The 24,774-nt window shown below is 46.2% G+C and overlaps 1 protein-coding gene across 1 annotated transcript in view; it reads left to right on the forward strand.

Annotated features, from left to right (window-relative positions):
- Positions 1 to 24,774, forward strand: part of TCF7 (transcription factor 7) — a 134,393-nt gene that overhangs the window by 68,577 nt on the left and 41,042 nt on the right. The window contains exons 2-3 of the mRNA XM_031055188.1: positions 46 to 112; positions 499 to 605. Of these exons, the coding sequence (XP_030911048.1) occupies positions 46 to 112; positions 499 to 605 (174 nt within the window). The remainder of the gene's footprint in view (positions 1 to 45; positions 113 to 498; positions 606 to 24,774) is intronic.

Raw genomic sequence — 24,774 nt, forward strand, 5'->3', positions numbered from 1 at the left:
CCGCCCCACGCCCCCGCGCTGCCCCTCTCTCTCCTCCCCGTGCAGGCCCTCCGGCGAGTGCAGGATCCGCAGAGGGTGTACCAGGAGAAGCTCCCGGACCACATGGATGATGGTTAGTCACAGCAACCTCCGCGTGTTTCTGTGTGTCCCCCTCTCCCCATTCCCGGTTCCTGCTGGTTTTCCCCAGTGCGCCCCGTCTGGTGCTTGATCCCCCGGTTCCCCAGCCCGTCACCCTGACACCCCTGGGAATGAGGGATGCTAACCTGGTCACCACGGCCCCCAGTGGGAAAGCTACTCCTGACAGCACCGAGGCTTCCCTGTGTCCCCGCTGTGGGAGCCTGCATCCATGGGGGACCCTGGCACTCGCCATCACCTTCTCTCAGGAGTATGGGACAAAAAGATGCCCACAACATGCTGTAACCTCTTTGGGGACCCCTGACAGGTGGAGGAGTCACCTGTCATAAGACAAATTTTGACAGGAAACATTGATTTCAGCAGGTATGAAACATCAGGACCCAGGGATGTATAAAGGATCTGCCTATTCTGGTTACCCTTTCCTGATGCTCTCAGATCCGTATCTGCCCAATGGATCCATGTCACCTCTGGTGAGTTCCTCCTCTCGGTATGGAGAAGTCTTGTGGCCTCTTTCACTGCTGAAGTATGTTGCAGGTATTGTGCAGGCACCTACAAATGCTTTTTGCCTGACAAATTGGAGCCCAGTTTCTGAAATAGCTGGAGACTCTTTTGTCCAAGCCAAAAGGAAAAGCAGTGGGAAGGGGAGAGATGCTCGGCAGGAAGCGCCTGCTTCGCTCTGGGTTTGCTGGAGGAGCTGCTTTCCAAGTCTCCTCATCCTCTAGGTTTGGCTTTACTCTTCCAGCAGTCAACTCCTAATATCTCATGGAAAAGTGTCCATTCCTTTTTCTGGGTCGTGGGCTTTGGAGGGAGCAGCTCCTGGTCTTTGTGTTTGTGTTCAGGGATATGTCCTGCAGCTGAGCTTGTGTGTTAGGGCTCTGTTGTGGATGATGGCCCAGAAAATGGATCTTGTGCTTCTAAAATGGCAATAGAGGTTTTCAGGAAAAGGCTTTGTGCTGCTGGAGGACTATTCCCATCTTCCTCCTGGAAAGTTTTTCCCTCTCAGTTTAAATCAGCTTTAGTAATTCTGTATGTTCTGATGTTTCTAAGTTTTGCCATCTGAATGATTAAACTAAAGTCTTCTTTACAAAAGCTCTCTTTTCCCGCCACCCTCTCGATTGAATTTCAGACAATAATGTCCTGACATTGCAGCAGACAGTCGATGCTGGTGTCACTCCTGGGAGCCAGCACTGCTGCGTTTGTTTCAGACGTTGTTCCGCATTAGCCGTCAGAAAGTGAGGACAGAACGTAATCTGGTTTACTTCAGTTTCAGGATTTAACCTTTAAAGGGATAAAGTTTAAAAGAATATGTAAACATGTCCTTAATTCTGGTCATTTGCTCACAAGAGGGGTAGGATGTCAAACTGGTGTTATGGAAAACGGATGGATTGTGGAGTATCAAACTTAGAATTATTTGTGGAAATCAGCGCCGTACCCTCACGCCTGACCCAGCTGGCCTGGGTAGCAGGAGACAGGTCCCTGCATGAGTCTGCCTGGACCCCACACAGCTTTTCCTAGGAGATTCAGTTTGCCTGGCTGCAGACTGCTGGAACTTTGCTGAAGTTTGCAGAGATCAAGGATCTATCCCTAAATTTTTAAGTCTTCCTTCAGTTTACAGCAAGAAAAGATGTGTTTGCGGGGCAGGGTACGCTTACGTTGTTATAACCCAAATAAGCATTTCTTCTGGTGCTTCCCACCTTATCCAGGTACCAGGTATCCCCCTCATTCCCCAAAATATGAAGCTGTTCTCTTCCTGATAAACTTTAAATGTTTTTAAATTTGTCTTATGTAAACACACATAATTTGCTCCCTGTGACAGAATTTGAGTAAGTCCAGAGTTCCATCAGTCTGGCATTTTTTGCTATAGTGGAATATTTATTTTAATCTTAAACTCTTCCTAGATGGGCAGCAAAGTGCAATAGCCTATTTATTAGCAGCTAGGCTATAAAGTAGATTGTGGTTTAGGAATCACCTTTTCCCTTGATAACAGAATAAAATCCGAGCGGTTGCTGTCAGAACAGCTGACAGGAGCAAATGAACTGTGCAGAGCTGGAAGGGGAGAAGATACAAGTAGCAGAGAAGGAATGATCCCATCCCCTTGAGGGCCATCAAAGTCATCCAGTGCCTCAAACAGCTTCCTTGAGGCCAGTTTGGATCCTGCCGTGGTTTATGAAGAGCTGATTTGATGTTTTCAGTTAAAAACCTGGCAGACAGGGGAAGATTTCTTCCTCATGAAGAAGGCCGGTCTTGTGTTTTTTTCAACTTATTACAATAACTATTTCAATATATTATTCTGGGCGATTTTGTCTTATATTTCTATTGACTGTGCAAAGATTATCACGGTAAATTATGGATTGCTCTCATATAGATTTATTGCTGCTGTGTACATTATATAAAGTGTGGTCTATAATCTGGTGGCTGCTTCCAATAATCGAGGAGGTCAGATCTGTGACCGAAGATTGCAGATACTTAACCATCCATAAAAGTGTGTTTAATTAACACTTTAGCACGAGTCAGGGAGGAGGGTTGTGTGAGTGAATAGGATTAGGTATCACAATCATGCATGCACTTGATAGTGGAGATTGTATTTTGGTTAATGAGGCTTCCTGGAAACAGTTGTTTGCAAGTAGGATTAATTTTAGAATCTTAAAAAAAATCAATTAAAAAATTAAACCAGGAGTACTTTGGCAAACTGTCAGGGCTTTACACTGAAAACAGTAATTTACCTGATTGAAAACAGAGTATAACTCCCTGAAATATACAGAGCGGCTGGCACTGAGGCTTGGGCTGAACCCCTGCCCTGCAACGCTCTGTAAAACCACATTTTTTTCGGTGGGCTCCCCACGAACTCAGTGGGGGAGCTGTGAGTGGCTCTGGACTGGCTCCAGCACCTGCCTGGCTGGGTGTGTTGCTACCAGCAGTACTGGGGCGCTGCTCTCCTGTTTTCTTTCTGATTTTGTCAGCAGCACCACTTTTGCTTTGTTTCCCTCTAGGTGTTTGTAGCCACTAACTGTTACGCTGCTCGCCCGAGCATCCTGCTCAGGTCCCCACATCTCCCAGCCAAAATTGCCTCTTTTTACCGAAACACACCCAGCCATGTTATTGACATGCTCTGAAGATGGCTGGGTAGCTGCCCTCAGCCTGGCTGATGCTCCCTGGAGGGCCAGCAGCAGAGGGGGTGGCAGGAGCTGCCTGCAGCAGGATGGCCCTCCTTGGCTGAAGGTGGCACATGCCAATGTGGGATGATTCAGCTGGAGAGCTGCTGGTTTGGGCAGGCACAGCTTTCCTGGACTGGCAGTGGAGCTGGGGGCGTGGGCAGGGTGAAGGCGCTTTGGGGCTGAGGACGAGGCAGAGGGCTGAGCCCAGGTGTCCCTTGTTCTGGCAGCTGTGGATGCCATCAGCTGCTGGGCTGGGGAGGGTACACACAGTCAAGGGTGTTCAAGAGCATCTTGGCACAGCCTGTGTGTGCATCTGAAATCCTGACACTCTGCAAGGCCCCAGGAGAGCCATCTCTCGCCTGGCTCTCAGGTGTTGTGTGTGTGGTCGTTCAAGGCTCCACTTTATCCCATCTTATGCAAGGTCCAGCTTTTCCCAGAGTGAAATATATAGGACTTACGGGTTAAAAATCTGCAAGAAACTTCCAAAGAATATGAACAAGTTGAGGAACTGTTTTTCTAAATTAAATATAAAATCATAAAACTATATCCTTTTTTAAATAGTACAAATGACTTTAAATCAAATTAAGGTACATCCTTAGTAAGAACAGCAGCCTTTTAGGTGGTTACAAACATTAGAGGTCAGACATGGTCAAACATGTTAACACTTTGATCAGATTAAAATATTTTTCTTGCTACAGTTGTATAATTGAGTTTAGACCTGAGGGGGTTTTCTGAACATTGTTATATCTTGTACTATGTGGTAGTTAAATGGTAAAAGGAGCTCTTGTAAGTTCCTTTAAGTTCTTTTTGTAAATAGGTTTATAAAATAGGGGAATGAGCCATGCTGCCCTGTATATAGGGCACGAGGTCTTCCTGCTCCTATTGATGGGAGAGATTTCAGGGGAGCTCCTCACATTTTCTGTGTACTTCATATGTGTTTGGTGAGTGTGTGAGGAGTGTAAAGGCAGGATGAAAATGTTCTGCATGTAAAGCTGAGGCACTGGACTTTCTGTCTGTGTGAGAAACCGAAGTTCAAGAGCTTCTTTTTCTTTGGAAAACAGACACTACCTCATTTTCTTAATTACTAAGTTGTCAAACCAGAGCTTACATGGGAGCAGTGGGGGTACCTCCTTAAGCCCTGCACAGCTGAAGTCCCCAAATAAGACAGCAGGGCTCACAATAATGTGGCTTTTCAGAGCCTGGTCCCTGTGGTCTGCTGGGCTCCTTGAGCTTGTTCAGAGGGTATGAAATGTCCCTTTGGGCAGGGCAAGATGAAAGTGCAGTTACTGCTGGCCTGGGGCCACAGGGCCCAAATGTCTAACACGAGGTCAAAAAAGCATGAAGCTGCAGTCTAGGGCTGCTCTTCACTGGACAGAAGCTGAAGCAGCAGCTGAGGTGCAGGACATGGCTGCTTCTGCTGCATCCCCTCCCCAGGGCTGCTCCCCAGGGCTGCTCCATCCCTCTGCAGGAGGACACTGTGGCCCCCATAGCAGCTGGCGGAAGGAAATCTGCAGCTCAGCTGTTCCTCTGCCTCTCTGTCCTGACTTGCACTGTCAGGGCAATAGTTTAGTATTGCTTTTTCCTGTGCTGGGTTCTGATCTTGTTGAAACCAGTGGGAAAGCTCCCTGGAGTCTCCGTGCAATGGGGATTTGTCACTGTGAGAGGGCGGCTGCATCCCCCTCCAGATGTTGTGTGTGGAGGGAGGGAGGCAGCTGGGAGCCAGCAGTAGCTCTGTGTGTTCCCAGCAGTGCCTGCTGCTCTGGGACAGCAGCATCCCAGCCAGGTTCCCTGGCAGCAGGGCTCACACCTCGCCAGGTGGGTTCCCTGTCCCCAGGAATTGTCACATTCCCAGCGCACAGCGTTAGGAGTGCAGTGCAGGATGGACCTCCTGGCAGACAGACAGATGAGTAATTTGTTCCCTCCTGACCAAAGCAAATCCACTTCTTTCAGCTCTTCTACCTAGCTTGGAATAAGATAATATTGAAAATAATGTTTTGTGTTAAAGCACAGTTCTGGATATGTGGATGTACCAAGGCACAGGGCTTACGAGGTCATTTATTGCATGTCTGATTCAGTCTTGGTTTCCCCCAAGGAAAATTCTTGTGTTAATTTCTGAGTTCATATCACACCCTCAATTTTGAAGCAGAACTTCCCTTTGAAATAAATTAGAGAGTTCTGCTTAAGAAGCAGCGACATGATACAGCACTGGATGTGTGTGGTCTAATATAACCTTATTTTTAAAATTGTTTGGAATGAAAAAGAGAGAAAGCAAAATGTCACAGGGAAACAAAAGCAAGTTTTATGTAAATCTGTGCATGTGAATAAGTGTGCACGTGATTCAGACAGTTCAACAATATCTGGTCTCCCACTGGGATTCCTTCACAGGCTACCCTGGAACTGGCTTCCCAGGCATGGGATGCTTTGTTGGCAGGGAGTTGCTATGAGATATGTATGGCAAAGGCACCATTCCTGCAAATTTCCAACCATTGCTGTGTGTGAAATATTATGGGCTTGACCGGTTGAGCATCTGGGGAGAAAAGCAAAAACTTAACATCAACTCGAGTTCCCGAAGCTCATCCATGTTAATGATTAGTGGTTTTGAAATTTCAGCTGTGAAGAACAAAGTGATTTGGGTTTGAGTGGCACATGGCATGTCCAAGATGAAAAGTGCAGAGCTGGTCTGGTATCCAAAGCTGTAATTGAGAGAAGGGGGAGCAGGAGGAGCTCTGCAATGTGCTCACTCGTGTGTTGCCTCACAGCTTGTGGTCCCTCTCATGCCATGACTCCATTGGCACCATTAAATTCCCGCACTGGGGTACAAACCCTGGGTGATCCATGCAGTGGGGTGTGCTGGCATTGGCTCTGCCAGGTCCCCAGGCCAGTAGCACGGCGTGTGTTCCTGTGACTAAACAGCCCTTGCTGGCTCCGGAGGGATGACTCCCCTGCCCATTGTCAGAGATCTTCTGCACAGGGCCAGATCCTAATCACAGGCTGAACCCTCCCTATCTGCAGCGTGATCTGCAAGGGAAGCAGGATTTTGGGATATGGGTTGGTGTGAGCTGCACACCTAAGATGGCAATCTGGTGTGGACTGTGTGTGTCTGTGTGTACATGGCATGGTGGTTATGGGCAGAGCAGAGCCTACTGCTGAGAAACATCAACACTTTTGAGGAAGCACCTACAGCTTGCCATTAACTTCACATCTGCAGTTCTTTATCTGCCTTTTGGCCATGATTCATCAAGACCAAATTTAGTCTTTGTTTCCTATGGGTTGCCCTTTGAGCCCCCTTGCCAGTTCACCACAGAGCAGGTGAGGAAGGACCTGAGCACTTGTGAGCATCGCTCCTCTCTCAGGGAGGCTGTGCTGGACAGAGAGGGTTTGGGTGAACCATAGTCAGACACGTGCTGCTCTTCACTTACTAACATCTCCTGCACCATGTGTGAGCCACAATTTCCTCAACAAATCCTCAAGGATTGTTTTCCCCTGTCTGTTCCATTGATTTGAACAGGGACTAGGTGCCAAAGCTGTCTTTTTGAAGGCATGGCCGCTGTGGGAGCTTCTCTTTATCCACCCCTCCGAGGCTTTGGCCACAGCTGCTCCAGCTCCCTTTCCTGTTTGCTGCTCATTTCACACAAACACAAAATGGCTTGAGTTGGAAGGGACCTTAAAGATCATCACATTCCAAGCCCCTGCCATGGGCAGGGATACCAGCCACTGATCCAGGTTGCTCAGGGCCCTTGGTTTCCCATGCCTGTGCCATTCCACTTCACTGCTCGGGGAGCCCAGAGATGGCTTATGTCAGCATCTCTGCCAGCCTGATGTACACATGCTCTTACCTTATCATTTGCCAGTGGTGGGTGGAGGGCACAGCAATAGGAGAGTAGGTACAAGTTGCTTCCTGAACTCTTTGCAGAGCCACTGCAGCAGGGAAAGCTTCTCAGCCTGATCAAATCCCAGGCTGGTGCCAAGCAGGGATGTGTGTGTCCCCCCTCTAGGCTCTCTCATTGCTGTACTTTGAATCTCTCTTTTTAAAAAAAGGCTATAACAAGATACTTGCTCATTAGTCTCTGTGTCTGGAGGATGAAACAAAGGTTTGGTAGGCAAACAGGTGACTCAGAGGGTTGGATACAGGATACAGAGCTGTTCACTTCCTAGTTTCCAGTTTTAATCCAGCTGAATCAGTAAAGACCAGGTGCCTGTTCTGTTTGCTGGCTTGTCCAGTGGTCTGTCTGAGAGGGCACAGCTCTCTCCAGGCCCCAGGCAGTGTGTGTGTTTCATGGGGTGAACGTCCAGAGAACCTGCAAAGTCTGGACCAAACCCTCTGTGAACATCAACCAAGGTCTTGTTCTCACCATGAGACTGCCAGTTCAGCACATGCTGGTGGCTCACAAACCCACTGACTGTTTCATAAAGAAAGGGTTTGCAACACCATGTGCCTCTAAGGCTTGTTTACAGCAGGATCTTGTTCTTGGTGGGTTATCTTGGACAAAGAGCTCTTACCTTTACACTTCCTTACAGAGCAACTTAGCACTGCTCTGTCACTGGTTTTTGTCTTTGAGTCTTTATAATTTCGGATCATAAAGTCAGTTGTGCTGGAAAACCCTCTAAGATCATTGAGTCCAATCTTGAACCCAGCACTGACAAGGCTACCACTAAAACATGTCCCCAGGTACCACATCTACACATCTTCTAAACCTCTTCAGGAACAGTGATTCCACCACTTCCCTGAACAGCCTATGCCAGGGCTTGGCAGCTTCTTCAGTGAAGAAATTTTCCCCCCCTGCCATCCAATCTGAACATCCCCTGGTGCAACTTGAGGCCATTGCCTCGTCCTATTGCCTCTTACTTGGGAGAAAACACTGAAGGCCCTCCAAACCAGGCAGTTTTAGACAGCAAGGAGCTCCCCCCGAGCGTCCTTTTCTCCAGGCTGAGCCCCCCCATGTCCCTCAGTTGCTCCTCATCAGATTTGTGCTCCAGGCCCTTCATCAGCTCCGCTGCCTTTCTCTGGACATGCTGCTTATGACCATTCCCAATGAAGAACACTTCCACCACCACCCCCTCTGTGAAGTGCTTCATGGAGAAAGTAGAACACTTGGTCAGTAAAAGGGTTAGCAAAACCTGGTAAAATCAGCTGTCCCCACCCTGAGCATGCTGCTGGCTGGAGGTGCTGGGCAGGAGGTCACCAAAGTGGCTTTAAACCACTGCTCCTCTCCCGCTCACCACCTCTGTGCTAAACACAGCTCAGCTGCCACGAGAAGAATCTGCTTCATTGTGTTTCACGGGGTCCCGAAATTAGTATTTTGTGAAAGAAAACAATAAACTCAACAGTGCTGTGGTAAGTTTTTGAAACCAAAGTAAAACTGGATACTAGAATCTAGAGCACTTTTCCCCTCTGGTTATAACAACTTTGCATTTGATTAAATGATAGGCAAAAAAAAAGTCTCAACAGTATCTCCTTTGTTCCATTGAAAAATCTGGAACTGTAACACACAAAGTACACGTCTGCGTTGAGGAGCTACATAGTAATCACAGGCTGACCAAAATAAGACTTCTTTTTTTTTTTTTTAAAGTGTTTCAGCTTGTCTGCTCTACGTTGAATTTTTTTTCTGCTGTAGTTTGCTCTGAGGAGTATCGTCCATGAGCATAAACTGAGGTGCTGCTCTGATGGGACCCACACAAAAGTAAAATGTGAAATCCCAAGATTATACAGTGTGTTTGGCTGGGTGCAAGGGGGCTGTGATTATAAAGGCACTTGGGAAAAGAATTTTTGAGTCTCCAGGAAGAGGCTCTTTGCAGCAAAATGCTCAGAAAGGCTCAGAAATGTGGGATTTTTATTCTGACGCTGAGGATATGGCACTGCGGAGATTGCTTTCATGTTTAGGAAATAAACCATTGTAAGAACTACCGCATGAAAATTTGTTGTTCTTACCATGGAGAGGCTGATGAGGTGATTCTCCTTACGTGCTGCTGCCCTGGAATTACTGGTGTGGGAGTCAGGATGGTGAGGAGGAGTTGTTGTCTTTGGATTCTAAGTGGGAGACACAGCACAACCCCTGACACCACCAAACCCCAGGTCAAAAATTGGCCTTTGAGCTTTGGCTTCTTGCTATAACTTATGGACTGGCAATGTCAGATTTGGAATCTCACCATCCAAAAAAATATATGGATTTAGAAACACAAGTGGTGTTTTGCAAGATTGCATCATGCTGTGCTGAGTATTCCTTGGAGTGCTTAGATAAATTAAATAAATAGATAAATTAAGTATGCACATTAACCCAAAATTGAAACCAGAAGTAATAACATAAAATAAGAAATAAAATTTTAGAAAAATTAAATAAACATCCAGACCTTTTTGTTTGACTTTCTCTGATACAAAGCAATTTCTCCAGGACCGTACACCATATGAAACATATTATAAATGCTCTTGTAAAATCCACATCATTATACCACATGAAAGGCTAGGTCCTAAAAATAGCCATTCAGAGAGGATGCAGGCTAGTAGCAATTTCAGTGATCATGAAATAGTTGTGTTGACATCTCTATGCGTGCACACCCACAGAAAGCTTTGACTTTTGAATATTAGCTACATTTGTGCTTTATGGAATTTTACATCTCATCCCATGGATAGTCCTTTACCCAGGAGCATTCATTTCTGATCTTATTCTATTTTTCTAACCCTGATTTTATTGAGAAAATGGGTATTTTTTTTTTTAGATTTTATGTGAAACTCTTTCCTTGCTATCAGTTTGACAGTGATTGGCGATATGAGTTGTATTTCCCTGTCTCTCAGCAGGGAAATATATGTTTTCTTTCCTTCAATAGACACACACATCCTCAGTATTTTGGGGAACTAGCTGTTCAAATGTAAACCTAGAGCATTAGATAATAACACAAGAAGTTGCCACATCTATACAGCCTTTGTATCTGGTGTAGCTCTCAAAAGAAAGTAAATGAAATCTGCAGTAATTACACAGCAATGTATCCACAACAAAAAATTTCTTCCTTGTCCCAGCGATCAGAACTTGGCTTTTGTTCTGGAATATGAAAGGCTGCAGCCTCCTGCCTTCGGTGTGTTCGCAGCAAAGCCCTGGCTGGGATCAACTGCCGTAGCTCTGGGACAGACAACAGAGTCCTGCCAGCTGATATCGCTCGAGATCTTTTTGAAGAGCTCATCAGATTTGGTTTTATTGCTGTTGTGTTTCGGTTTTCGCTTGTTATTTGTTTGAAAGCATTACTATAGGGATCGTTTTCTGAAAAACATTGGAATCTTCAGCCTGATCTCTTGTTTGCATTTTTCTTTTGTAAGAAATATGACAGTGCTGGAGATGCACACCTTCACTTGAAGGTTCCTGAAGTCTGTGGTTTAAGCCTGTCCTGGATTTTAAGTGTGTGGCCCTTCTAAAACCACTTGGAAACAGTGTATATCCTCAAAATAAATTTGCTCCTGGAACTGGAGCAGAATCTGTGGAGATGGCAAGTGAAATAACAGGGTGTTGAAGAAAATGACATTGCTTCTGAAATAGTTGGCATGAAAATCATGAAGTCTGAAGTTTCATTCAAATCAGATGTAGCTCTGGTTGTTGTGGGGCAGGACATGAATTCGCCCAGCAATGCGGCTCCAAGGGATTTACAGGGAGGTGTGCAGTTGTTCCAGGTTGTTTTAACTGCAGGGCTGCTCTTGTCCCTTGTCCTGGGTGGGGGTCCTGTTCCCAGACAAACAGGCTCACCAGTTTTTACCTTTGTCAGTTGATTTCTTGCAAGCTGTTTACAATTCTGAAGAATCAAATGCTGTAAAATCACATTAAGGAAGCTGCTGCTAATTTAGCTGGAAGAACAGCTGGACTAGGGGACATGGGAACACCTTGACAAGGCAATAGTTTTATAGTGTAAATGAATTAATTTCTATGTGAAATCATCAGTAATTGAAGGATCTCTTCCCAACTGAGGGCTGAGAAATTTTGGCTCCTTTTGGCATCCTGCTCTTTACAATGCAACAGACAGCGGTGTTTAGAAAAAGCTAAAAAGTTTTAATGCTTCTGGCTTGAAGCTGGTGTCATGCTTAAGCCCTTTTCTCCTCTCCATAATTAATTGGGTGTCTGAAAATGAGATTATATCTGGCAACGTCAGTTTTTTACTATTTTGGTGAGCTCAGGTTTTTCTGCTAGGAGCAGAATTCAGGTAAAAGCACCAAATGTTCCTGGCTGGGACTTCTGACTGTGCTTGAATGCAAGAGTTGTTGTACAGAAAATTTAATTTCTTGACTCAAGAGTACAGAAAATTACCTGATATGTAAGTGCCAATTGTTTGGCTATTGACATTTACTGGAACTGGTATATAACTACATGCATGTACTCGCTTTCCAAAATAGAATGTTTTCAAATTACAATACGCTATTTGTACAGATCTAGCACATGGATCTGCTTATAAATGCAGAGTGATGGATGAGGCAGGCTGCAGTGAATCCCTGAAAGATCAGCCCCCATATCCAAAAGCCTGGCTGTGGGGTGGGCACGTTGCTGTTTCCGTGGGCAGGAGCTGGTCGTTTGATATGGGAGCCGAGTGATCCTCTTAGCAGAGAGCACCAGGTGCTGTGGCAGACGGTGTAAATAGCCAGATAAACAGACATGAGTAGCGCCAGTTGTTTATGTGTTAACACAGGATGTTCTCAAAATCAGGTAAGAAGTGAGGCATGTTACCAAGTTTTATAGCAGAGGAACCGGATAGTCTTGTAACTGCCGCGCACGGCCACGGCAGAGGAAGCAGGGTTTTATCCCAGCTTCAGCTCCCAGTCCCACAGGAGCTTGTTTTTCTGTGACTCAGTTTCCCCCAGGAGAATTAGGAGCTTTATCATTTCATGTGTAAGCGATGCTTGGAGAGCACGGCAATGTCGATACTGAAACAAAACATAAAATCCCACACAGGCTGCTGCAAGAGGGGATGTTTCAGAAACAATCAGAGAAACACTAGCCTAAAAGAGTAAGCTGTGCTGCTTATTAGACCACTTACTTCAACATAATAAACAAATTGCAATTTCATAATCTTTTAGGAAGTTGCAGGTGGCCCTAAGACCACAACTCCTTCAAGGCAGCTGGCATCTTGCTTTAAAAACAAATAACCTTCTTAGGCTAAATGATAATTTCATAGAGCGGCATTAGCTGGATGGCAACAATGATGGCATGGTCCAACACACTGTCTGAAATACACATGACACACAAATCCTCGTTATTAAACCAGGAACAAATGTAATTTATTTACCCACTTGTAATATGGTGATGAGAACAACCTCCAGGATCACACAGTGTAGCTTTTGGACACATGTACCAAACCTCTGGATGCATAATTCAAATTCTTTGTCATGAAGAATCAGTCTATTTATCTTGGAACCTTTTTTACTTAAACAGTAATCTCTAGGAAATCATTTAACAGTAGTTCACTGCCAGTTTGTCAGTTAATGGCTTGAGGCAAAATATGAAGCAGATGAAAACTTTTCCAGGGCAATGCTGCTGTCGCATGGGGTGCAGAAAGGTTTATAGCAGAAAGCAAGAGAGGAGGCGGTCAGATGATTTCAGTCCAACTTTTACAATCATGAGGAAACTCAGCACAACAGGGCAAAGACAGCTTTTGCAAGCACATCATGGGTAGAATGTGAAGGCCACCAATTGCACCCATGTCGGCTTCTAAGCCGAAATTTTCCTTACTGGAGGCTCCAGGTGTGAGTGTGTGGAGGCCAAAACCACGTGTGTTTGTGGTGGCTGGGGCACTGCCTCGCTTCTTTGCATCCTGGGCATTTCTGCATCTCTGTATCCCGGGTATCTCTGTGTCTCTGCACCCTGAATATGTGTCCTGGACATCTTTGCATCCTGGACATCTCTGCATCTCACCACCCTGGGCATCTGCATCTCTGTATCCCGGTATCTCCACATCCTTAGGCATCCCCCCATCCCAGGTGTGGAGGCAGCCAGGCAGGAGAGCCGGGGCACAGCCCCTCCTGCTCAGCTGGGGTGCTGCAGGGTGTCTGCCAGGGCAGCAGAGTCCTCCAGCTCTCAGATGGTATCGCTTCTCTCTAAAAGTCTAGCAGCGAGTTTCAGTTAGGTAATGAGTTATCTGATTTCCCTTTAATCCGGGCAGCATCACTCCAGCGCGATAACCTCGAATCGCTGTTTATCTCATGCTCAGTGCTGCAGGAGGAAAATTGGCAACAATGGGTGAAAATTCACTGGAAAAGGAGCTGAGAAAAGTTGCCCTGTTCTGCACCAAATTCCTCCTTTTTGCAGCAGGTGCGGGTGAGAAATAACTACCCCGAGTCAAAATTCTCCCAAGAGGCCGCAAAATCCAGCTGAAGTCGATGCCACTTCCCTGCAGCATTATCTCCCACTCAGTGCTGTCTGCCCACAGAGGATGGTAGGGTGTAGGAACTGGCAGGGGATTAATGGCAGCTTGGTTCATAAAAAACTCCGCTGCCAGAAGGACGTGGGACCCAGACAGAAGTAAAGAGGGGCTGGTTCTCTCTGCAGATGCCCCCAAGTGCTATTTGTCTGAGAGCAGATTTTCCCACAGATCTTTGGCCTTCATATTATTTGAAGAACCCCCTCTGCAGCTGCAATCCTTCCCTCCCCCGAGGGAAAAACAGGGTGGTAACTTTGTGAACTGAATGGTGTGGAGGTTTAGGAGTACTGCCATGGGAGGGGAAGATTTGGCTCATTAGCGTGGAACATTGTGTTGCCAGGAACAGAGTTTTGGGGCAGAACTAATAACATGGAAGCAGATGCAGTCAGCTTTTATTAAACTGGTTTGTAGATGACTTTAAATAGGCAACAGTTGTATCTGGGGCTTTCCTTGTAAGAGGCAGAATGGCAGACCCCAGCAGAAGCAGAACCTGGCTTAGATGCTGGATAAAAAGCACACAGGAGCTAACCTAATTTCTCAATGTTAGGAAATATTTCTCCCAAATATATTTTTAAAAGAAAAAAAAAAGCACAACTGAAGACTTTGTGATTGTGTTATAATTTTTAAACTTTTAGAGTCCACATTTGAGGAAGGAGCAAGCAGCTGTAGAGCCACAGTGTTCATAGTCTGAAGGACCCAATGTGATCTCACCTCTGCTTTATCTCGATACACCATCTCCTCTAGGCCATGGACTCCCAAGTTGCAGTCAGTTGCCCCATCTGAACATATCTTAACTGCTTGACAGTGCATTAGAGGCAGGCATGGATAAATTAGTTTCCAAGCACTTCTCCCTTGAACCACCCTTTCCGTAGCACCAATTAACTCCACAGCGCTAATCAGCATCAGCGATGGTCGGGTGCCATTTCCTGACACATGGCATTCCACGGCCACCAGTAACCATGGGTTGAACTCACTCTGTAATTGCCTTACCCAAGTGCTCAGGTTGAAATGTCTGTCAGCCAAATACAAAGTGCCCATCCCAGCCAGCTCCCAGATCTGAGTGGGACCCTTGTTGCCTCTGAGGAGTCACCACAAAGACCATCCATCCTGGGGCAGGGCCAGCAATGGCAATTGCTGTGGGTCCTCACCGTGTCCTCCTGGTCCTTCTCCACCTCTCTGCAGCCTGGACTCACTGCCTGGCTTTCATGGGGTGTTGGGAATGCTTGGTGCCCGTCAGTGCAACCAGCCCTGCAGATCTCTGCAGAGGGGCCTGTTGGACTTCTGACATCTCCATAGATGTCTGTCAGCTCCTTCTATGCCAACTTCAGCCACCATTTCATGGAGCAAAGAGAACCATCCAGAAATCCTTTCCCTGCTCCATGCATCCAAGAGCGGCCTGGAGTACCCACCATGTCCTCCTCGCTGCGCTCCACGCAGCCTCATCATCCATCCCAGTCTGGTTGAATAAAACAAGAATCCATTTGGGTGCTCCATCCTGCCTTGGTTGTGCAATAATTTTTTTCTCAGGCAGTTCCTAATCTAGAGATTTTCTGGGATCTGTGCATGGCATTAAGAGAAGTCTCCTCATCACCTCAGGTTCTGTCTTTCGGTACTAAGCGTTTAAGACATAATTCCAGGCGTCCAGGGCTTGCTTTCTCTTTGTGTCTCCTTTGCTGTTGCTTTCATTTGCTAACATGTTGAACTTCAAAGTCTATTCTTTCTCATTCCTAATTTTTATGGAAAAAATGGTCTGAACCCCATTTGCATTTCCTCCCTGAGGATACTGGCAATCCTTAATCCTATATATTAAAGAATCTCAGTTTTCCCAGCAGCCCTTTATTCTGGGACTACTCTTCCACTCTGTTTTCTCCTTGAAATGCTCTCCTGTGGTTCAAAATTGCTCTTCACGGTGCCCCTGACCGCTGTCACTTGCTGTTAGGAGCTATTTGCACGGATGTTTGATCACTTTTTAAGCCCTTTTCCCTTCCCATCCTGTCCCTTGCAGGTAATTTGTGAAGGTTTCATGCCCATGGCAGTAGATGCCTGCTTGCTCTCAGAGGTTGCAGCATGGGCTGTGTGGTCTGCAACCAACAATATCCAGGACCTGCTGGAATAACTATTCATAAAGCCAAGAGATAGCAGGATGAAAGTGAATAGGGCACTATTTTATTCAGGCTGATTTTAACTTCACACTGATGGTCTCCATATTCCGGTTGAGTCCCAGTGACCACCGGCATTTACCTGCTCGAGAGGCAATGGCCATCTGTGCTTCCCCTGCTGTTATGCAGGAGGGTACAGGGACCCTCTGCCTCTCAGTCCCTTGTCCCTCTTCCTGCTTCCAGACAGCAACTCCCTGTGTTCCCCAGCTGCTGGGAGCTGTGGGAAGTAGGTAGAGCACCGACTGCGCTGGCCGTGCAGATCCAGGGATTTAGATCACGCAAACCCAGTGTTCTCTGCTACAAGCCATTCTCAGCGATGTGCTCGGTAATTAGCATGTTCATAAACACTTTGTAATCTTGTGATCATGGCTTGCAGATTAGCTCTTTTGCCAGCTTTGCGATTTCTTTGCCAGTTTTAGTTTTAATTGCAAATCCATTACTGCCAGCTCCCTTGCATATTGTAGCAATAGGCAAATTAAAACACTTGGACACAGTTGGGCGGGTTTCAGTTAAGAAATTAATTGTTACTGCCAACCAGTGCTTTTTAATGTGAGGGTGGCATTTGAGTTTGTTTTTGAGGGCATAATCTCCAAGACTTTCTTTTTTCCCTTCTCCTCCCCCCTCCCCAGACTGCGTTGCCCTGTCGAGCAGCTCCCCAGATGGCATGAAGCAAATGCTTGCCTCTTTGATCTCCTAGTCAAGAAATTTGGAAGTCGTTCTGAATTTATGAGAATCCTGTCTGAAATAAATCTGTCTGTGCACAGGGCCACACTAAGGCAACCTGGAGCTGCAGGCAGGGCTCACCTGAACCTCCCCGAAGCACGGGATTACATCCCACAGGAGCATCATGTGATGCTGTAGCGATAAAGAGAAACTTCATGCATATTGTTGAACATGAAAAAGTCTAGACAATCTACAATTTACCAGTCGGGGTAATTGGCTAAAGGCTTAATCCACCCTGATAATCCAGTAATGGTATTGTTGGCAGGACATTGATGTAAATATCACTCAGCAGTGCTGGCAGCCACTGTCTCCTGTGATTGCTGCCATTCCCAATTCCTTTTTCACAGTTGTTAGGGCTAATGGGGAATTCTCAGAGTTCTGCAAACTTCTTTTACAAAAACTGTCTGGGCTCTGTGGTTATTTTTCACTCCCTTTGTTGAATAAGTAGCATTTTTCACCAGGTTAGAATTTTCACAGACACATTCCTCAACATCTTTGTTCCTTGATGTGCTTTTTTCCCTCGTGTATTTCTCCCATGACTCTCTCCAGCCTCCTGCTGCTGCTGCTGTCACACAATTTGCCATCGTCCTCCAACACAAACAACATCTGGTCCTGCAGTGGACCTGTGCCAGCACTGCAAGCCACCTACCACCTGGGTGTCATCACCAAACCTGGTGGCATTCAGTGAGACTTTGGTGGCATTGCTCTGCACAAGCCCTTGCATGCCACCAGCATGGCTGGGGCTGCAAACGCTGGTGGGGCACTGTGGAGGTCAATGAGCAGGGTTCTAGAAATCCCCATTTTGCAGGGGTGTTTTTAGTGCATTTCTGTGTGCCCCATGGGGACAAAGAAGGGGATTGTACCACCGCAGATGCAGGGAAGGACGGACAGACTTAGTCCAGCCTCCAGACATGAGTGTCCCACCACTGCAGTGCTTGTCCCACATGCTGCCTCCCATGACCTGTTGATGTGTTAGAGCATGGCTGGGCTTAAATCTTGGTTTAATTGTGCATGAAGCCAATGTCTAAAAACACTTGTCCCATTCTTGTTACTTTATTCTCTTTAAGTCATTCCCTCCATTTGCCCTGGTAAACGTGGTTGTTTTCAGCTGCCTTTACAGCTGAAGCCTGTACCACAGTACCAAGCACAAATGGAACCTGCCTGATTGGAGTCACAGAATCCCAGAATCACAGTACGGTTTGGGTCAGGAAGGACCTTAAAGACCTTCTCATTCCATCCTCCTGGCCATGGGGAGGGATGGCACCCAAGAGATGAAATTGCTCGGGGCCCCATCCAACTGCTCTGTACAACTCCTTTGCATTCAGAGAGATTGGGGTTGTGTTATGGACTGGAGCTTAGCAGAGGATTCTCCGATGATCGAAGCAGAACCATACTGGGAATTCCTTATCTGCAGCAATGTTGACTCCATTCTGCCAGCTGAAGTATTAAAAACCCTACATGGAATAATATATACATTTATTTTGATCACTGACCCAGCTGAGATGGCTGTGAATCCTTGACACCATTCTTAAGGAGGCCTGTAATGGTTTTTTGAACATTGCTTTTTTTTTCTGCTCAGAAAACAATAGAAGCAGCACAGTTCTGCTGCAAACAAAACCTGAACATGCTCTAACTTACATGTGCAATATCAAAGAGCCCTTATTCAGTACACATCACCGCCCTTCCGTTTCACAGCAAACACCTTGTCACAGCCCAGAGACCTTGGGAAAACTATATATAGTGTATTGGGGCGAGTGTCACCCTGGTAATTATCCCATAGCTCTGGCTCCACAATGTTGTGGCTAACAAATACAACTTTAATTGTTCGTGATCTCTATCGGAGCAGACATCGGGTTTGAGTTCAGTCGGTACGGAGTCAGGAGGAATAAACACAAACCTACAGTAAGATCAAAGCAGCAGAGAGGTGCACATGTGCTAATAATAATAGCTTATGAAAGCTCATATTTTCCTTCAACAACATCCTGTCATTTATGTATCACCTTTGAAAAGGGTAAAAAAAAATTCAGTGTAATTTACTTCAGCAAAAAAATAGATAAGGCTGATATTTGCAGCAGCTCGTGTGTGGTTTGCTGCGAGGATTGTAAATTCATCATGTCCTCCAGTGCATGTGTGAGGGGAAGGTGCAGAGGCTGAGCTGGCTGTGACCAAAGCACCATCATTATCTGATTTTTACATACAGCTGGTGACAATGTGATGCAGAAGGGAGGATGAGGTAAACAGCCTCAAAGCCGGGTAACCGCATCCACACCTGGTGCACCTCGATAAAATGTCTGTAAACAGTCTGGATGGAGTGAGGTTACAGCGGGGCTGAGGACAGCTAACGGCTCCAGGAGATGCAGGGAGAGGTACACCGAGGTTTGGGGATGGTGTTTTGGATGGGGTGGAATTGCCCAGGGGATTAAAATGGGGGTTTTGCCCTTGCATGGCCGTAGGCAGCTTTGCAGGTCGGCTTTCCCGGCAGTGTGTGGGACAGGCAGAGTGTGCCAGGGGTGACTATACCCAGGAGGCTCTCACTGAGCGGGCTCAGGCAGTCGTGATTTCACCTCCACTCAGTGTAACCCACTTGGGGAGGTCAGCCCTCAAAACTGGGCACGCTGCTGACCATTTCCTCTGTCCTCTTACATCAAATTTTTGCTTATCAGCTTTTTTAATCTAGCACAGTGGCTGAAGCTTCCGTCGGGGGTTTGTCTTGCCTGGCACTGAGGTGCCTGGTGAGCTGTGGGGGCTGGGGCACAGGGAGCTGCAGGAGCAGAGCTGTGGTGGGTGATGTGAAGGGTGATGAAGGGTGCTGTGCCTGTTGGGAAGGAGTCCCAGGCTGTTGTGAGTCTGTCTTTCACGTTGCATGCTGTGGTTGTTGACGCTCGGTTATGCCTGTAGTTCTCTCTGCAAGCAGGAAAGGGTTTGGGGTTTCGGTGAGGGGAGGAAGGCTGACAATAAAAGGTGACAAAATGTCCCACTGAGTACCCAAGATGGGCTGGCTGAGGAAAGAGAAAGTTGTTTAGAAAGAGAACCAAGGAGAAGAGCACAGACAGGAGCAGGTACAGGAACAGTCACACTTCCTGCTCTTTCTGCACAGGCTCCCTGGGCAGAGGGTGACAATGGCCGTGGGGTGACAGTAGCAGAGGGCAATCCTTGCACTGGCAAGGTGTTTTTCAAGGCTGTGAAGCTGAGCCGGAGTCTATTCAGAGTCTGCAGCAGCTGAATCGCAGCAAACAGGGACTCGTTAAGAAACTGGAGCAAATAATAATGATCCATATGTTTAATGCAGCTGAAAGGCGAACTTCAAAGATTCTGTTATCCTAAAAAAGCCCAAGTAGAGAGGGGAATGTACTTGATCACGGCTTGGAAGTTTTGATGGTAGTGTTGTAAGTAGGTCAGCAAACGGTAATATTTAAATTAACTCCTCTTTCTGGCAACTAGATGGGAATGTAGGTCTAGAAATGGGTAAATGTAGATTCCCTTCCCAGCTCTGCTACTTTGACAAGTCACTTCATCTCCTCGTGCCTAAGGGAAAAATACACCTTTGGGCTCTGCCCAGTAATCATCAGCCAAATGCTTCCCCACCTATCTATAGGGCTTTAGAATATGTGATTGAAAAGTGCAAAGTGTTATTAACATTGAATTAATGTCTGCTATTACAATATGTAATGGAGTATTTCTGCACACACCCCATTTCCTCCTGCTTGAATGTTTTGTCAGACAAGTCCAAATGTTTACCAGCTTTATAGCTGGCCTAAAAAGAGCCAGCCAGAGCTGGAGCTGCTGGTCCCTAGTGGAGCTGCTGGGCTTGTTTGATGGCAGGATAGCTGGGGTGCAGAAACTGCAGCAGAGCTGTCAGCACACAGCCATGGACCCCGTTTGTGGCAGCAGGGTTGGGGTGGCCGGGGTGCCCTCTCAGCAGCCAGCCCATGGCTGTAGACACCTCTCCTGTGACACCGGCACGCTGTGGCACTGTACCAGGAGGCCAGGCTCCCCCTGCCGTGATGGGGTGCATGGTGGGGTGCAAATGCACACTTCCTGCCAGGGATGGAGAGGGCCAGGCTGGTCTGAAAATGGGGAATGTGCTACTGGAGCACCTCACTTCTCTTTTCTGGGAGCTGAGAGCTGCAGCCCTCCCACAGCCTGCACCTCCTCAACTGATGGCAGCATTTGCGTTTACTTGGGCAGCACTGATTGCTTTAATTTCTACCTCCTCTAAATATATTGATTTTCTCTGTGCAAATAACAGCTATAAGTTTATTGACCCACAGCTGTATTTAAGGATTCCTACCCCTGGAAATATTCAAGGTCAGGTTGCATGGGGCTTGAAGCAATTTTGTCTTGTGGAAGGTGTCCCTGCCCATGTCAGGAGGGTTTGAACAAGAGTTTTTAAGGTCCCTCCCAACCCAAACCATTCTATGATTCTGTGATAGCAACCCAGATCTTTCAGAGCAGTATTGCTCCTTTTTGGTCATCTTCCCATCCCATCAGACAGACCTTCCCTGCCTGCCCTTGGGTTTGCCCACCACTGTGCACAACCCTGCCTTCTTTCTCAGTATCATGCCCTGCACAAACATTTCCCTTCTCTTCTAAAATATAGCAGCACATGGTGTGGGTTACTGTCTAGACTGCATCACTTGAACCAAATATATTCACTAATATTATATATTACTAGAGCTCTCTAAAAGTAACAAACAAAGTACATTTCTTTGTTCACTCTTTAATTGTTAGTTCATTAGCTCGCTTGCTGATTCATAAAATATGAAAAGCTCCAATAGGGTATCTAGTCACTAGTGCAAATTAGCTAGTTTCTAATGTACATAAATAAATTATAACCCTGCATTTACAATTTGCCTTTGCTATAAGGGCTGTGCAGAAATGCTTTATCTCTGCACACAAAATGACAAGTAAAGGCAGAAGCTGGGAGTGCTGTATCCTACACTTGCAGAACACGCTAGCAGCAAAAATTATCTCTTTGCTGGTGGGTAATTTGTTTTCTTTAGCTCTGAAGGTGGAATATGACAATGTTGGGTAGCTGCCTTTGTAGCTAGGGCTGAATGTTCAGCTGGTGAGTTGGCAGGGCCATGCTCTGTGTGCTGTCAGCAGCTGGGAAAGCCCTGAAGCTTTTGTTTTCCCGGGGCTCTGCATTTTCCTCTGGTTTGTCTGATCCACTGTTTTGCTCTCCCTCCAGCAGCAGGTCTTCCTACTTTTTGGCTATTCTTGTTGCTTATGAACTATTCCCAAAAAACAGCCATGTCCTCAGATTCCTAGGAAACTTCCAGGTATTGTGTACCCATGTGCAAGACTCCCAGAGGGTGTAAGAGCATCTTAGGGCAGGGATTTTTATGGATTTTTGTGATAGGGAGTGTAGTTCTTGAATAAAGATCAGAGATAGAATTCTTCACTCCTTTCCCAACCATAATCAATGTGCTCATGACTAAATGAATCATTCTCTAAAAGTTGTGTAGGTTTCTAGATAAAATTCTGCAGGCAGCTGTTTAATATCTGCATATTACATTGGTTTAATCCCTTCTCAGTTCTGTAATTCTCTTAAATAAGGAATGCAGGCTATCAGAGTCGAAAAGAAAGATTACCAAAGTCACAGAATCACAGAATGGTTTGGGCTGGAAGGGACCTTAAAGCTCATTTCAATCCAACCCCCTGCCATGGCAGGGACGCCTTCCTCCAGACCAGGCTGCTCCAAGCCCCATCCAACCCATCCAAACTTCCAGGGAAGGGGCATCCACAGCATCCCTGGGCAGCCTGTGCCAGGGCCAAACAGCACAGCAAAATTATTAATTATTAAAAAACTTGTGTCTCATCTGATTTGTGTGGATACCAAGGATTTATGGCCATAAATGCTTTGTTTTGCTAAATTCATGGTTACTGCCTCTTCCATGGGCAGCGTTCCCAAAGCCTTTGCTGGGTGTTAGGCTTGGACCTGCAGATGCTCACGTAGGGAAATGATTTCACATATATGGATGGTCTTGTCAAAACCAGCCTAACAATTGGTGCATAAAATTATTTGTATATATTTGTATTTGCAAGTGTTGGATTTATACATGCAAGATCAAGGACTTAATTTGTAAATTTTTTTTGTTTTGCTACATGAAAGCTTTGCTGACTGCGTACCCAGAGGTCTCTGCTGCATAAATCCTTTTGAATTTCAATAAAAAGCACTTGTATGCCGTTCTTGAGCAGACCTAGATACTTTAAAAAATTTCAAATTTATTATAAACTGAAGGATATTTCATCAGGTCAGCTCACTGTAGGATGCCACATTTCCAGTGTTGTGTTACCAGCAATCAAGGCCCAAAAATGTCTCGTTTTGACAGAATGAAATACACTTCTTTTTTTCTCAGCCTCTTTGAATGGCATTGATTAAACAGAGATTAGGATGATGTGGGGTTTGTATCTTCAGTTATTTTACCTCAGTACTATACCATTGCTTTAACTGACTTTACCACAAAGCCTCTCAAACTTCCTTTTCTTTGCTAAATTAGCTTGTGAATTCTCCGCTTCCTCACATGTTCAACACCTCCACCTCTGACAGATGTGGAAAAAGCCTTTTATTATTACACATCCAAAATGTTCCCAGGCAGTGACCCTGGTGCACCCCATTGCTGTGGCAGGACATGGTTTTCCAGACATTGCAGACTGGCCCTTGGGAGGGGACCTCATCCACAGACAGAGTGGTGAAAGCTAAATCCCAGTCCCAAAGACATTTTAGGACCTTTGTGGTATCAAAAGGGAGCATTTTTCTTGCATGTTTTGAATTTGAGAATCCTAAGGCATGATTCATGTGGTCTGGGAGCTGGCAGGGCTTGCAGTGCAGATGCACCAGGAGCCTGGAATCTGCTGTGCTCCGAGTGTGGGCAGCTAGGTCATCACACCAAGTGAAATCCTGTTTTAGAAAGTTGGAGGCACCTTTGCCCCCCAGTTTGACTCCATCAGCATTTCACATGAGGCTCTTCTTGCTTGATCACTCATGGATTTCTGTCATTTGGTCAGTACTGAGCTTCAACAATAAAAGCAAATTAGTTCTGCTTAATCAACTCCGAAATCTATAATCTCTAGGTCATGAAGGAAATGGTAAAATCCCATGGAACTGGTAAAATCCCATGGAACTGGTAAAATCTCGTGGAACTGGTAAAATCTCATGGAACTGGTAAAATCTCATGTCCTGCTGTTGGAGCCAACCAGGCTGCTGCAAAGGCCTACAAGCAACTCTCGACAGCATCATTCAGAAAGTCTTGCATCTTCATCTTATTCTGCTTTAATTTCTTCATTTACTTGTTGGAATCATTGGCTGCACTTGGCTTCCTACGTTTTTGTTTTGCCATGTGTGTAATACTGCCCATGTCTCTCTGCAGATGACCAGATTAGGTGATGGAAAATGAGTTATGCTTATTTCTGTGCGTTAGGTGTTTTTTCATGAGCACTGTCCTATGCAAAACAAGCAATATAATTCTTTAATGTTTTCTTTAATCCTGACTAATCCAGTCTCCCTAGTTCCACCTGAGTTCCATGTGAACGTAGCTTTCTTCAGCGTACATTTTTTTCTTCATTGTTGAAGGAAAAGTTTCTTGCTAAAGAGGTAGACAGTTCTAGATCAGTGTATCCTTTTATCCTTTTTTTGGTTGCTCACTCTACATTTTTTGAATCCAGGCCAGCCATGGTGGTGAGGACCTCAGCCCCAGCAGCAAGCTGCTGTTAGGATTACAGAGCCCACACTTCCAGGGACAATGGCACTTGAAAAGGCATTGCAAGGGCATCACAGCAGGGTGCTGTCATTGCCAACTTCACTCTTTTTAATCTGTGCCACTCAGGCACATGAGGACTCCTGGCCCAGTGCCAGGCTGCCATTGGGGTACAGGTTGGGGTTGAGAGAGTCCAAGAGCCAACAGCTCCAGGATCAGCCTGCAAGGGAGATCACAGCAGGACCACAACATTGCTGCTCTTACATCTTTCTGATCTGGAAAACCCATAAAATTGGTTTGGGTGAGGGCTAGGGTTAGGGTTAGAGTTACAGTCAGTGTTAGGGTTGGGGTTGAGAGAGTCCAAGAGCCAACAGCTCCAGGAGCCCTGGGGCTGGAAAAGTCCTGCCAAGGTGATTGCAGCAGGGCCACAACATTGCTGCTGCTTCATCTTCTGACCTGGACCAGCCGTGGTGATGGGGACCTCAGCCCCAGGACAAGCTGCCATCAGGCCTGGAG

This window comes from Geospiza fortis, unplaced genomic scaffold (genome assembly GCF_000277835.1).
Source record: "Geospiza fortis unplaced genomic scaffold, GeoFor_1.0 scaffold55, whole genome shotgun sequence".
In the NCBI taxonomy this organism is placed as follows: domain Eukaryota; kingdom Metazoa; phylum Chordata; class Aves; order Passeriformes; family Thraupidae; genus Geospiza; species Geospiza fortis.